The following is a 14,547-nucleotide window of genomic DNA, read 5'->3' on the forward strand; positions in this document are numbered from 1 at the left end:
GTCCACAGACAATGGTGTCGGTTGAACACCAGTATCTGGAGAAACTAGATCAAACTCTATGGAGTAGCCATTCTACACGAAGTTCAGTACCCAGTAATCTGTAACATCCTCCTGCCAAACAGACAGAAAATACTGAAGCCTGCCTCCAACTGGCCAATCTTGCGCAGAACCGTGATTGTCAGGAGTCCTTCTTTGTGGCTCCCTTTTCAGACTCAACAGATCGCGGGGATGGAATTTACGCTTTCTGGAAGGAGAGGATCTTGGGTCATATTTGGGAGAAGGCCTAGGATGTTCTTCCACCCCTTGCTAGCCGAGGCACCCCCTTTATAAGGCACAGCAGGTTTCCGTTCCTTAAGAGCCTTCGATATCAAGGCTGGCAACTGATCCCCAAGAAGAGCCTGACCCTCGAAAGGAAGTCTCATAAATGCCACCTTCTCCCCAGGGTTCGTCTTTGTAGGAAGTTGGCTCTGTATGTACTATTTCAAAGTAAGGAATAGTATGCACAGAGTCCAAGGGTTCCCCTTAGAGGTAAGATAGTGGCAAAAAGAGATAATACTAATGCTCTATTTTGTGGTAGTGTGGTCGAGCAGTAGGCTTATCAAAGGAGTAGTGTTAAGCATTTGTTGTACATACACACAGGTAATAAATGAGGAACACACACTCAAACAATTCCAGGCCAATAGGTTTTTGTTATAGAAAAATGTATTTTCTTAGTTTATTTTAAGAACCACAGGTTCAAATTCTACATGTAATATCTCATTTGAAAGGTATTGCAGGTAAGTACTCTAGGAACTTTGAACAATCACAATAGCATATATACTTTTTACATAAAACACATTTAGCTGTTTTAAAAGTGGACAGTGCAATTTTCACAGTTCCTTGGGGAGGTAAAGTAATGTTAGTTCTTGCAGGTAAGTAAACCACCTATGGGGTTCAAATTGGGATCCAAGGTAGCCCACCGTTGGGGGTTCAGAGCAACCCCAAAGTTACCACACCAGCAGCTCAGGGCCGGTCAGGTGCAGAGTTCAAAGTGGTGCCCAAAACGCATAGGCTTTAATGGAGAGAAGGGGGTGCCCCGGTTCCAGTCTGCCAGCAGGTAAGTACCCGCGTCTTCGGAGGGCAGACCAGGGCGGTTTTGTAGGGCACCGGGGGGGACACAAGTCCACATAGAAAGTACACCCTCAGCAGCGCGGGGGCGCCGGGTGCAGTGTACAAACAAGCGTCGGGTTTCCAATGGATTTCAATGGGAGACCAAGGGGTCTCTTCAGCGGTGCAGGCAGGCAAGGGGGGGGCTCCTCGGGGTAGCCACCACCTGGGCAAGGGAGAGGGCCTCCTGGGGGTCACTCCTGCACTGGAGTTCCGATCCTTCAGGTCCTGGGGGCTGCGGGTGCAGGGTCTTTTCCAGGCGTCGGGATTTCAGAGTCAGGCAGTCGCGGTCAGGGGGAGCCTCGGGATTCCCTCTGCAGGCGTCGCTGTGGGGGCTCAGGGGGGACAACTTTGGTTACTCACGATCTCGGAGTCGCCGGAGGGTCCTCTCTGAGGTGTTGGTTCTCCACCAGTCGAGTCGGGGTCGCCGGGTGCAGTGTTGCAAGTCTCACGCTTCTTGCGGGGATTGCAGGGGTCTTTAAATCTGCTCCTCTGGATACAAAGTTGCAGTCTTTGTTGAACAGAGCCGCTGTTCTCGGGAGTTTCTTGGCCTCTTGGAAGCAGGGCAGTCCTCTGAGGATTCAGAGGTCGCTGGTCCCCGGGAAATCGTCGTTGGAGCAGGTTTCTTCTGAAGGAGGGAGACAGGCCGGTAGGGCTGGGGCCAAAGCAGTTGGTGTCTTCTTCTTCTCTGCAGGGTTTTTCAGCTCAGCAGTCCTCTTCTTCAGTAAGTTGCAGGAATCTAAATTCTTGGGTTCAGGGAAGCCCTTAAATACTAAATTTAAGGGCGTGTTTAGGTCTGGGGGGTTAGTAGCCAATGGCTACTAGCCCTGAGGGTGGGTACACCCTCTTTGTGCCTCCTCCCAAGGGGAGGGGGTCACATTCCTATCCCTATTGGATAAAAGTTAGAGTCACTCAAGCTCAGGACACCTTAGGGGCTGTCCTGACTGGCCAGTGACGACTCCTTGTTTTTCTCATTAATTCCTCCGGCCTTGCCGCCAAAAGTGGGGCCGTGGCCGGAGGGGGCGGGCAACTCCACTAGCTGGAGTGCCCTGTGGTGCTTGAACAAAGGGGGTGAGCCTTTGAGGCTCACCGCCAGGTGTTACAGCTCCTGCCTGGGGGAGGTGATAGCATCTCCACCCAGTGCAGGCTTTGTTACTGGCCACAGAGTGACAAAGGCACTCTCCCCATGTGGCCAGCAACATGTCTCGAGTGTGGCAGGCTGCTAAAACCAGTCAGCCTACACGGGTAGTTGGTTAAGGTTTCAGGGGGCACCTCTAAGGTGGCCTCTGGGGTGTATTTCACAATAAAATGTACACTGGCATCAGTGTGCATTTATTGTGCTGAGAAGTTGGATACCAAACTTCCCAGTTTTCAGTGTAGCCATTATGGTGCTGTGAAGTTCGTGTTTGACAGACTCCCAGACCATATACCCTTATGGCTACCCTGTACTTACAATGTCGAAGGTTTTGCTTAGACACTGTAGGGGCACAGTGCTCATGCACTGGTGCCCTCACCTATGGTATAGTGCACCCTGCCTTAGGGCTGTAAGGCCTGCTAGAGGGGTGACTTATCTATACTGCATAGGCAGTGTGAGGTTGGATGGCACCCTGAGGGGAGTGCCATGTCGACTTACTCTTCACCAGCACACACAAGCTGGCAAGCAGTGTGTCTGTGCTGAGTGAGGGGTCCCCAGGGTGGCATAAGACATGCTGCAGCCCTTAGAGACCTTCCCTGGCATCAGGGCCCTTGGTACCAGGGGTACCAGTTACAAGGGACTTACCTGGATGCCAGGGTGTGCCAATTGTGTAAAACAAAAGTACAGGTTAGGGAAAGGACACTGGTGCTGGAGCCTGGTTAGCAGGCCTCAGCACACTTTCAAATCAAAACATAGCATCAGCAAAGGCAAAAAGTCAGGGGGTAACCATGCCAAGGAGGCATTTCCTTACAGTGGGGGTCTTTTTATTTATGACTCTTGTCTTTACCATTCTGTTCTTGCATTATTTAGTATCCTAATCATTGCAACAACCCATGCAACTTATCGCAGATTGCAGTTTTGCTAAATAAAACCTGTTGAAACTTTACTGCATCGCTTTCATTGCCTGTGTTTGACTGAGACATGTTGTTCATGTGAGAAAGGGGTAATCTCCGTTTAGCCACGACACTCCCTGAGATGTCACACCCTTGAGTCCATGCTTAAAGGCTGCCACAAATCACCTTTTACTGTTTAGGTTTTTGGTGAGGTGCTGCTTGTGAGCCAGGAGGGTTGGGACGACAGTTGCGATTTGTTGCAGGATTGGCATAGTCGCCTACAAATAAACCAGCAGTCTTGCCTAGAGCAAGAGTCAAACTACAACACAGCTACCAAGACTCGTTGGCTCCTGCTCCAAGAGATCTTCAGGCTTCGTGGAGCCCCAGTCCCCAGCACTTTTTCCTGCAAAGCACAGTCTCCTCTTCAGGTGTGCTGAGTGGGCCTCACTGCGACTTGCTGTGTCTGCTGCCAGTGGGTTGCTTGTGGGGGCTGTATCCTCTTCTGGTGACTTTCCCGACTGCTGAGGGTCACCCTAGACTCCCCTCGAGTGGAGTCCCCTGGGCCTTGCTGGTCCTCTTCATCGAGGCAGTATACGAAATGGGTACTGGTAGGCACTTAGTCAAAAGGCTATATGAAGGACTGCATACTCCCCTGCACATCCCTCTAGCAGCCCATCGGCCTAGCTGGGTAGAGGACCTTGGCCACACCCTGCATGTGAAGGAATGGCACCTCCGCACTGAATACCCATGCAAAATCTCTAGTTATGCCTGGTTCAAATTCATCCAGCTTATTTTTCATCTAAAAAATTACATTAAATATTCCCCGCAGTACCACCCTCTTAGCTGCCCCAGATGATCTACTGCACTTGCTTCGAGAGTGCCCCTCCCTTAAGGTTTATTTGAATGACGTCCACTCTTTCCTGGTGGAACTGGCAGGGGTTCCCCCACTGGAACATTAGGCCTGTACCCACGACAGAAGTATTCTAAAACCTTGTCACATTTCGTGGACTTTTCATGGACCTGGCCTTCCTGATGGCCAAACGACAGATTACCAGACACTGGAAGCTCTCCCCTCCCCCGTACAACCTTGTGGCCTGCTGGTAGAAGGCGGTCATACAATGGGGTACTCTCGAGGGTCATGCATTGCACAGAGAAGAGTACAGTGGAGATTGAAAGCATCCTATTGCCCTAGCATGGGAAGCGCTCTTAGAAGCAGTAAAGGCCCAAACTGACAAAATCTAGTTACCTACTGGCGAGAGAGGACTCAACTTTATAGATAGACAACTGCTGCCTTGTAGCATAGAACGCCTACTGCCTTTGTGAAGGCGTGTGCCCCATATCGACCCTTCCCCCATGGACCTCACCAGGGACCATCTCACTAATGCTGTTCTCTCTTAGATCAGACAAGACAGATGACTAGTTGGAGTTAGGGTGGGAGAAAAAGCATTAACTTGTTTGAGTCAAAATATCCCATCAATAGCGTGTTCTACAATCAATGACCATCTTCAGCAAAGATGTAAATACCTTGTGTGATATATAAAAATGCTAACAGGATACAATTTTAACATTTAGGTGTGTGTGTCTATATATATATATATATATATATATATATATATATATATATATATATATATATATATATATATATATATAAAAATGCTAACAGGATACAATTTTAACATTTAGGTGTGTGTGTCTATATATATATATATATATATATATATATATATATATATATATATATATATATATATATATATATATATATATATATATATATATATATAGACACACACACACACACACACACCTAAATGTTAAAATTTATATGAAGACAAATTACTCAATAAGTGTCACGTATCCTTTTCTGTACGACAAAACTCAATACTTAATTTAAAAAATAAAAAATAAAAAGCACGCAGGCATCTACATACCCAAGCATGTACTTTTCTGTTTCCTAGGAAACAGAGGCAAGATGTGACAGAACTAACACGAAAAAGCACATACCAGAGTAAGTAACCGCTGTTGTACCATATGTAGCGCCTTGAGTATAGGATGGGACCATAGTAGCGGCAGCTGCTACAGGTTGCACAGTGGAAGACACTGGGTAAATAGAAAATGTAGTTGTAGCTGGACTCGGAGTCGCCGGTTTTATAGCAGTCACTTGTCGAGTTTGTTGGGCTTGCGTATACTGCGTTGTTCCTTGACTGTATGCTGCTTTTGGAGCAACTGAAAAGGTTTAAAAATATATTTAAAATTCTATTGCACCATTTGTTCAATTACTATGGAAACAAGTAATAAAATGAGACAAATAGTAACAGTCTCTTACTGATGAGCATGCATGTGAAATTTAAAAAAGATAATTTATCATAACGCCAAACAGAGAGACTGGGAAATGTAGCGATACCACAAACACTCAAGATAGATATATCACAAAACACTTAATATAGAAGGTTTACGCCGCAGAAACAAGCAGAGTCAGGTCGCAGGTTTTAAACTACTAAACTCAAATTGATGCATACGCATTTGAATAAAAATTTGAGGGAAGTATTGCAGAACATTTAGTCCTGGCCCCTTAAAATAACTCCGTAAAAAATTGTCCACAGATTTTCATTTATGAGTTGTGTTTTTGCATCATTACAAGTAATTTAGCTTGGGTAGACTTGCTAATCCAGACCGAATTTTTTCAGGACAACATTTTTAAAAATGGTAGACGTGTTGCAGTGATTATGTATTATTTCAGGAACCATGAGACCTATATAATTAACATAGGTTTTGGGGGTCAAGTAGTCTTATAGAGACATAAAATAACTCCTCAAAGCAAACCTTCCACCATTTTCCAAAATGGTCGCTCTATAACGATGTGTTTTACCCATCATATTGGTTACCTTTTTTGATATTGTTTTTGTTTCAAGTTCTGTTGATTCAAATTTGTAAAAATGAGCAAAGCCGGTGGTAGCAAACGATCTTTACCTCCCGACAGTGTTGCTAACTACAAAACCTGGGGACTCCTTTAACAAATAAATGTGTCATATGCCAAACTAATCTGAAAAAAAGCTAATATCAACTGCAGCTGGATGGAAGAAAGTTCAAGATGCTGCAGAAATACAGCTAGGCTAAGTTAACAAAAGACTGATATTGATGGGTAAAGAGGATCAACTCTTATCATTGTAACAAGTGCTACAAGTCGTGTAAAATGAAAAAAGAAATGTAAAAAATTAGTTTAAAAAAAAAAACAGAACCCAGTGAATCACAACAAGAATTAGAGTCTTCTGAGAAAGAGACTACAACCAAACCCAATGCCCATCCACTTATAAGATCGGTGGCTTCCCCTCGTCCACCTCCAAAAACTCATCAGAAAGCAGAGGATCTTCAATGTGTTATCTGTGGTTTAGCCAGAACAAGGGCCAAAGGGACAGACGAAAGAACAAAGTACAGAGTATAAGAGTTTCAAATGGCAAACATCAGCAGCTAGTTTCTTCCAAGATTACGTTTTCAGAGTAGCTGATCTAAACAGTGAGGTGAATGTATCTGCAAGTGGATTTGTTTTCCCTAGCGAACTGTATGCAGGCATACATTTGAAAATATGACTGTACAATGAGCTTCCAGCAGCAATGTAACCGCCAGCCTTCAGTTAAGATTGCACTCTTTAAAAAAGCAAATTAAGTTTTAAACCCACTCTTGAGTACTGCCTCCGGGTTCGCAATCCAGGAGATCAGAGAAATATTGGTCCACACTGATGAAACTGTATCGACCCATTATGACATTAGGATTCTTCTGGTGAGAATGTACAACAACAGAATTCATTTTTGTCAGACTAACAAAAAGAATGAGCCACTTATGATGTTCTCAGCTGATTTGACTCCTGAAGTTCTTGCTGCCAAAATACGATTACAGAATGCAGTAAAGTCAGCCTGAACCATATTAAGAAACGTCCTGAAAGACTTACAAGTTGAACTTAATATCTAATTTTGTGATGCCCCAGAGCTCCGCAAATCATGGGAGTCAACAAGAATGCCTTATGTTGTTTTAACCTTTTTTACATCATTGTTTAATATCATCAAAGCAAAATTGTTACAAACTAAAGTGCCTGAGTTCGGAACAGAAGCCAACAACATTGATGATGGCTTTGAAGATAAGCACAGAAGTGGAAGACAATCTCAAACCGACAGGCTTATGCTGTGCAAAAGTACTGTCTTTTCCAAATCATGTTTTATGAATTACATCACAATGTAATAAGCTGGGTTCTGGTTGTAGTACCCCCAACCTTTTTTTTGCCTGGTGTTAGTATTTTTTGTACTGTAGTGCACTGGGATCCTGCTAACCAGGACCCCAGTGCCAGTGGTCTCTCCCCTCAACTTAGTTGCTGGTAAACTTCTTACACCCATAATTGGCATACTGGAGCACCTATGTAAATCCCAGTGTATGGTACATAGGTACCCAGGGCATTGGTACACCGGGGTCCCCCATGGGCTGCAGCATACATTATGCCACCCTTGGGAGCCCATGCAAACTGTGACTGCAGGACTACCATTGCTGCCTGCATGAAATGGTGCATGCACCCTTTCACCACCAAACCTGACCACTATACTTTTAGACGTTATAAGTCAACCCCCTGGTTTGCCCTTCAGCTGAAGGACAGGGTGCATGTATCCAAGTGTGAGGATATCCCTGCATGAGCAGGATAACCCTACACACCCCATGCCAATTCCTGGACTCTAAGTGCGGGGAGTCATCTTAAGGTATGTAGTGGACACTGGTCAACACGAGTGGCCAAACTACATAATGGCTTCTCCGAACCTAGGCATGTTTGGTATCAAACATGTTGGAATCATGAAACTACACCAATTCTAGTTGCACGATCCCATGTACCCTGGGAGTTCCTTAGAGGATCCCCCCCCCAGTTCTGCCTGTGCAGCCGTATAGGGTCTAGCTGCCCGTCCATGCTGCTGCTGACCCTAGACACTGTTCTTTCCTCCTGCTAATGAGCCAGGCTCAGGCTAGAGGAGCAGAACAAAGGGATTTCCTGCAAGGGAGAGGAGTGAACACCTCTCCCTGTGTATTAGGTGTGTAATGGCTGAAGTGGGGTGGCCTCTGAGCACCATCAAACTGCTTTGAAGGACACATTTGGTGCCCTCCTTGCATATTCTGTATTGCACCAGTTCAGGAACCCTCCCTGCTTCCTTCAAAACTACACAAAGGACAGGGGAGTGACACCCCCCCCCCTCCTCCAGCTCCTGTATTGTATTGTATATGCCATTTGTAAAGCGCATTCTGGCCACAGCATTATCCTCCTCCACCGTCCTCCTTTAGGGAGGTGCACATAGCTCTGCCAGGAGGCCATTTGATTCAGCCAGCTTGGAAATAAGATGTGCAGAGGCCCCTGGGAGAATCAGACTGGTTAGGCCAGGTATATGACATCCCTGACCCCTTCTGATAGGTGGGTCACTGCAGAGAGTGACAAACCCCCTTTTAGGGTTACTTAAGGGCTCTCGAAGGGTCCTTAGATTTGTCAAGCAAGAATCTGCAAGACATCTTCTGCGCCTGGCCTCTGGAACCGCTGCAGATCTTCGCAGGAATCTTTGGATCCTGCAAGAAGCCTGCAAAATCCAAGGCTGTGCATCATCCAGGGTCACAAGGGCTTTGCTAGCACCAGGAAGTACGAAGAAATCTCCCTTGGAATGAAGGAGTCACTCCACTGCAACTGCAGGCACCTCAAGACAACGTTGACCGGCTGGTGAGGTCTGCTGTCCATGGACATCTGAAGATACTGCAACAGAGATGGCGAGTCTGTGGCATCCTCTGGGTTCCGCTTTTCTTCTATCCAAGCTGGGAAACTGTGGGCCCCTGTTCTTGCCATTGGACTGGCACCCTGTGCACAGCAACCTTTGCACTTGCCAAGACTAGTTGACTCTTCCTCCGGGGGATCTTCAGGCTCCAAGAAGCCTCGGCCTCCAGCACTCTGCAAGCCGAGGATCAACTTCCACTGGTGAAATAACTACCACACTTACCTTGACTGGAGTCACTGTTTCACATTCCACTTTTTTCATATATGATTCGGCCTTCCTCTAGTGCCCTGTGTATTTTTTATGCTATTCCTGAGAGTTATTTTGTGTATATATTGTGTGTAATATCACTAGAGGGAGATATACCAATGTCAGTTTGGTAGTAGTGCTGTAATAAACTCTCCTTTATTTTTACAACACTTGCGGTTCTTTCTTGTGAAAGAGTTACTGTCTGATTACTTTGGTATTGCAAGCGCTTTACATTCCTCCTGGATAAGCTTCAGATGCTAGGCTCCCCCTAGAGAACTTCTGCTGTCTGGACACCTATTCAGTAGCACTAAGGGTTGCTTGGACTCAGTATAGGGTGCTACACCATAGACTGAGCCAGCCTCCTACACAATGCAAAAAGAAAACTCCACTACACATGACTACCCACGCAATTTATGACAAGTACAAAAGTAGAGAGCTAATCACTTCTATGAACAGGAATGGTGTCTCAAGTTGCAATGACATAGTACAGAACAGAAACGTGTTAGCAGCTCATGCATATAACATCTTGTGAATCCGACAGCACACCGCTTCAAAGTCACTTTACCAAGAAAGTCTTCACAATTGCTGCTCTTGATAATTTAGATTTTGAAGACACCTCTTCTTTGTCTGGAACATCCAGCATACATGATTCTGCCATGGTGCTTTTTCAAGACCATAACAATGAAGTAGCTGCTGGAAAACAAGCTTTGTCAGCTGGAGGCATAAACAAGCCATAACATGTCCCAGTCTACCAGAAAGTTTAAAAGTGGCCGAGGACATTGATCTTTTTCTACCTGATACTGCGATATTCAAAGCTTATTTAACTGAATTTATCATATCGTTTATTCGATGCGGATCGAAGGATGAAGAAAAGCCGGTTCCTCCATTGGCTGGAATGCAATCTCTGATCTCCCAGAATACCGTCCCACTGAAGAAGATTGTGTTTTACCAGTAATACCATCTCCTGTCACTAACTACACAACAGTATACACAGCTCTGAAAATAATTTCCAAAATGTGCGTGCTCAGCTTGATGACCAGCCTATCCAGCCAATTTTCTGCGATTAAGTTGTTTTCCGTATTGTAGCTGACTTTTTATGAGCAATCCAGTATAATTTGATGATCTTAAACCAATGATGGGCGATTTCCACATGACAAAAGTTGTGTTGCAGTGTGCAGGAAGTTTTCTCACTGTATGTGGCATAGACGATACACTTAATGAGGCTAAAATCTTTGAAAGCAAAACCATCCAGTCAGTATTGAGCGGAACTCATTATGTTTGTTCGTTACAAGGTATGCTCATAATATCTGAGGCTACAGAAACACTGCATTGGAATGCTTTCTGTTCTGGCACGCTTTCTGGAACAAGAATAACAAATTATGTTTTGCATATCTTATCTCAGAAGTGAGCAAGGCACAAGGTGCACTTCATTTGAAAAACATAATGCAAAGCCAGGCAATGTCCAATACACTGTTGAAAATCAGAAAATAGAAAAACTAAGGTCGTAGACTGTCAAATATTGTGAAGAAAAAGTACTGGTGAAATGTTTTACACATGATGGCTCTAGTGAAAAACTTGATACATGCTGATCGGGAAGGTGATTGGGAGCTGCACGTGAAGACTGTGGAGTCAGCGATTACTGTGTTTTGCAAATTCGAGTGCACAAACTAGCTGAGGTATGGGTTCTGGTATTTGGAAACAGTAAGGAAGCTAGAGGTGGAAAAAACAGAAAATTAATCCAAAGACATTTTATGGTGAAAGAGAGAGAGGGAAGGTTCAATGCTGTAGCTCCAGATATGAAACTCTGGAACAGACGATCCAGAGATCCCAGAAAAGCTCCAAGGGAAAAGTCAATATGTTGCTCAAAGGCAGCTAGCTTACCATGAAGTCCTTTCTATTTGCAGTGTTTTCAAATTCAAAATTAATGGACATTTGTGAAACTGTTCCTCACCAAAAACTTGTGAGAAGGAGAGGGGAACGTTTCAACAAACATTTGACAGCCTTCTTCATTTTATGCAGCAGCAAGGAAACCCCTTTGAAATGACTAAGCCTGTGCAACTACACAACTGTGACCAAACAATAAGTAGGTAGCAATATAAAGACACACATCTACTAGATGTCCTGGAACATGGATCTAAACTATACGCAGAACTGAAGCAGGAGAGATTTGTATTGAAAGAGAAACAGCTGTTTGACATAATCACTAAAGCTAAAATTTCACGCTTTAATTTCCATAGTAAGAGTGGTCCGACCAGTCACTACAAAACCGGTTACAAAAAAACAACTTTCGCAAGCACATAGAGAGATGGATGGCGCAAAGAAAGGGGTGAATTTATCAAGGACATTCTGTTGCATTATCTTCTTCCAACAAAGGCATTATTTGAAGGAGATACTGTAACCAAACCAGTGAAGCACAAAGTCACAAAGAATTTCAATTCAAAAAGGTCCCCTCATTGAAAACTGCTGCTGTTGTCGACTATATGTCGATATTGCGAAAGGTCAAGATTTAATCCACACAAAACTTCGGAGAGGTTGTTCAGACTGTTCTACAGTTATGAAAGTCAGTGTGCAACTGCACATTGTCTTTGACAGTTATCGAACTCTCTGTCAAAGAATGAGAGATAATAAGACAAATGTCTACAAGTGGAACAATTGACCTTGCCTGCATCAAAAATTCGACTTCGTGTATTGGAACAGGCGAGAAAAGACACGTAATCCCACTTCATATTCTGTACATGAAATTTGCCGGTGAGATGCCACGTGTTCTTATCAAGGCACATATTCTTATGGGTGATGACACTGAGCAAAATTGGAACAAAGCTTGGAGCTTTAACTGCTGAACCTGTGAAGTTTCTAAAAGAATTTGCTGAGACAGAATGAGAATGTGACTTTAAAGACGTAGGAAAATACCTTGCACATGTGTGGAAAACTAGGTTTGACTGTCACACGTTTGATGATCTTCTGTACATTGAGTTCAAGAAATCAGCCCAGCTAAATGACATTATGTGCGTGGACACATTAAAAGAGCATTCTTCTTTATCAGAAGGTGTGTAAATGTTTTGGATCATGCATATGTAGAGAAAAATCTGTTTGCATTTGGTTGGAAGATATTGATGAGGTGCTAAAACCTGCGAAATTTCGAAAGCTGCTACCCACTAAACTTCCAAATACACGTACTTGCAAGACCTGTGCTACAAAAAGATGTCCCTGACGATATGCTCTTCTAAAATGTTCAACATTCTGCAAATGTACCACAAGCAATTGTCGAAACAAATAAAGAGCTATGAAAATGTGTCTAAACCAGGAGTGATAAACTTTTTTTCAATATAGAGACCAAAAACATTGTTTGGTGTATACATAAAAGGATTAATTTCATTTCTCTATGTCTCTTCTTCCTCTGTTATAGCTGGAAAATGGCAGAAGGGTTGCTCTGAGGACTTATTTTATGTCCCCATTAGACTATTTCACCCGCAAAACCTACGTTTTGACACTAAAATAAAGTTTATAGGTCTCATGGTTCCTGAAAGATAACATCATCATTGCAACACATCTGACATTTTAAAAAACATTGTCCGGAAAACTCCGGCTCGGATCAGCAATGTCTACCCAAGCTAAATTACTTCTCTAATGATCCAAAAACAAATCAAAAATGAAAATCTCTGAACCACAGTTTTTTTTTTTTTTTTTTTACAGCGATATATCAGGGGGCTGGGATTAATTCAGGACCCAGAAGTGTGAAAGCCAGAAACCAGGTCGAATGGAGAATAACCCTACAGTTCCAGGCATTTTTATTACACCTACAGGGACAAAAAGGCGTAGCTAAATTCTATCTTACCTGGGGGGAAGAGATGGAACCTACCAAGCACGTCCACTACCACCTTCTCTTGACCAAAGGGCTTTTTAATTTCTGGCCCAATCTCAGAGCTCCTTGGTTATAGCAGCCACTCACTCGGCGTTTAAGTACATGGCTGTGGTTTTGCACTTGAAAATTGTAATTGCTGTCCCCTGCAGCCACCATTTTAGTAACGGTGGGCCTGGTTTAGGGGCGGGTTGGATTTGATCCACAGAGAAACCTAGACCGGGTTTAACTGGTCTGATTGACATCTCTTTTTTAAAAAAAGAGAAAAAAATCCTAAGAGAACAAGTGGCAAAAGAAAGAAGATGCTCTTCTACTAGAATCAAAGACAATTTATAAAATGCTAAATAATGTAGATTTAGGAGGTAATCATCGTCAGAAGCCGGCAAATCATTGCTAGGATTAGAAGCTTTGCTGTCAAATGCTCTTCCTGAAGCTCGATTCAAGTATGGATTTGTGAACTGGTTAGCAATAGTATTAATAAACATGCAATCAAGACCTACCTGTCTGGTAGTAAGACTCTACTACAGATGGCTGAGACTGTGCTACAACTGCTGCTGCAGTTGCTGTTGGCTGTTGGTAGTACTGCTTGCTGTCGTAAGCCACAGCTGGGGCAGTGGATCTCACATATGAGTAAGTGTCCTAGAAACAAACAAAAAAAAAATGGTGTCTCAAAATCACGAGAAATATTTAAGCAATCTACAGGACAAAGATTATTCATATACAAAATAACTTTCATAATGTAGCAATCAGGGCCCCAGTACTCTTTCATACATGCCCTTCCACCACCACCAATGGTCTTAAATGTTCCTAATGCTTCGGGTGGTTAAGGGTAATTTGTCTTCACATACTGGCCTCTACATATCTTCCATTTATAGACGAACTTCAGATATTCTGTATTTCCTTCTCCCGAAATTATCATCACAGTAGGCTGTTCTCCATTCCCAACTATTCACAAAGCACAAACAATGGCAGTCTGGTCTCAGAGGACACTTGCATATTCAGCATGTACAAATTAACATTTGTAGGCAAGTAGTATGACTTAATTCGTTTACAGCACATCTGACATTTCGGTTTGTGCTATATATAGTACAAATCACAAAGTTATGTTACTGTTAACACAGATAAGCCAGGTGGTCACTTTTTGGCTTTCAGTTTTGGTTACTGCAGGAGGTGTGGTTTTGTCGCACACTATCTCCTTTCTTAATGCACTTGGCATAAGTATCAGTTTTCTCTACAGAATGGAGGGTAGCAGAGGGTATGCTGTGTGTGGCCACAGCCCACTTAATTATCCCGCCTCATTTCATGAAATTAGGTCATAGTCTATCCTTTCCCCACAATGATTTTCATATTAAGTCATATCTCACATTCATTGAGTCCTCACCAATTCTGAACAGTAAATACATGTAACCGTTTGAAAATACCATAAAAGCTTCTCTTTATACTTATTAAACAAAAACAAATAGCCACCATTCAGTGCCT

At 43.5% G+C, this 14,547-nt stretch overlaps 1 protein-coding gene across 1 annotated transcript in view; it reads right to left on the bottom strand.

Annotated features, from left to right (window-relative positions):
- ZFR (zinc finger RNA binding protein) overlaps positions 1-14,547 on the bottom strand; it is a 501,254-nt gene that overhangs the window by 355,684 nt on the left and 131,023 nt on the right. The window contains exons 6-7 of the mRNA XM_069233188.1: positions 13,569-13,707; positions 5,182-5,403 (exon numbers count right to left, since the gene is read on the bottom strand). Of these exons, the coding sequence (XP_069089289.1) occupies positions 5,182-5,403; positions 13,569-13,707 (361 nt within the window). The remainder of the gene's footprint in view (positions 1-5,181; positions 5,404-13,568; positions 13,708-14,547) is intronic.

The sequence above is a fragment of the Pleurodeles waltl genome, chromosome 1_1 (genome assembly GCF_031143425.1).
Source record: "Pleurodeles waltl isolate 20211129_DDA chromosome 1_1, aPleWal1.hap1.20221129, whole genome shotgun sequence".
NCBI lineage: Eukaryota > Metazoa > Chordata > Amphibia > Caudata > Salamandridae > Pleurodeles > Pleurodeles waltl.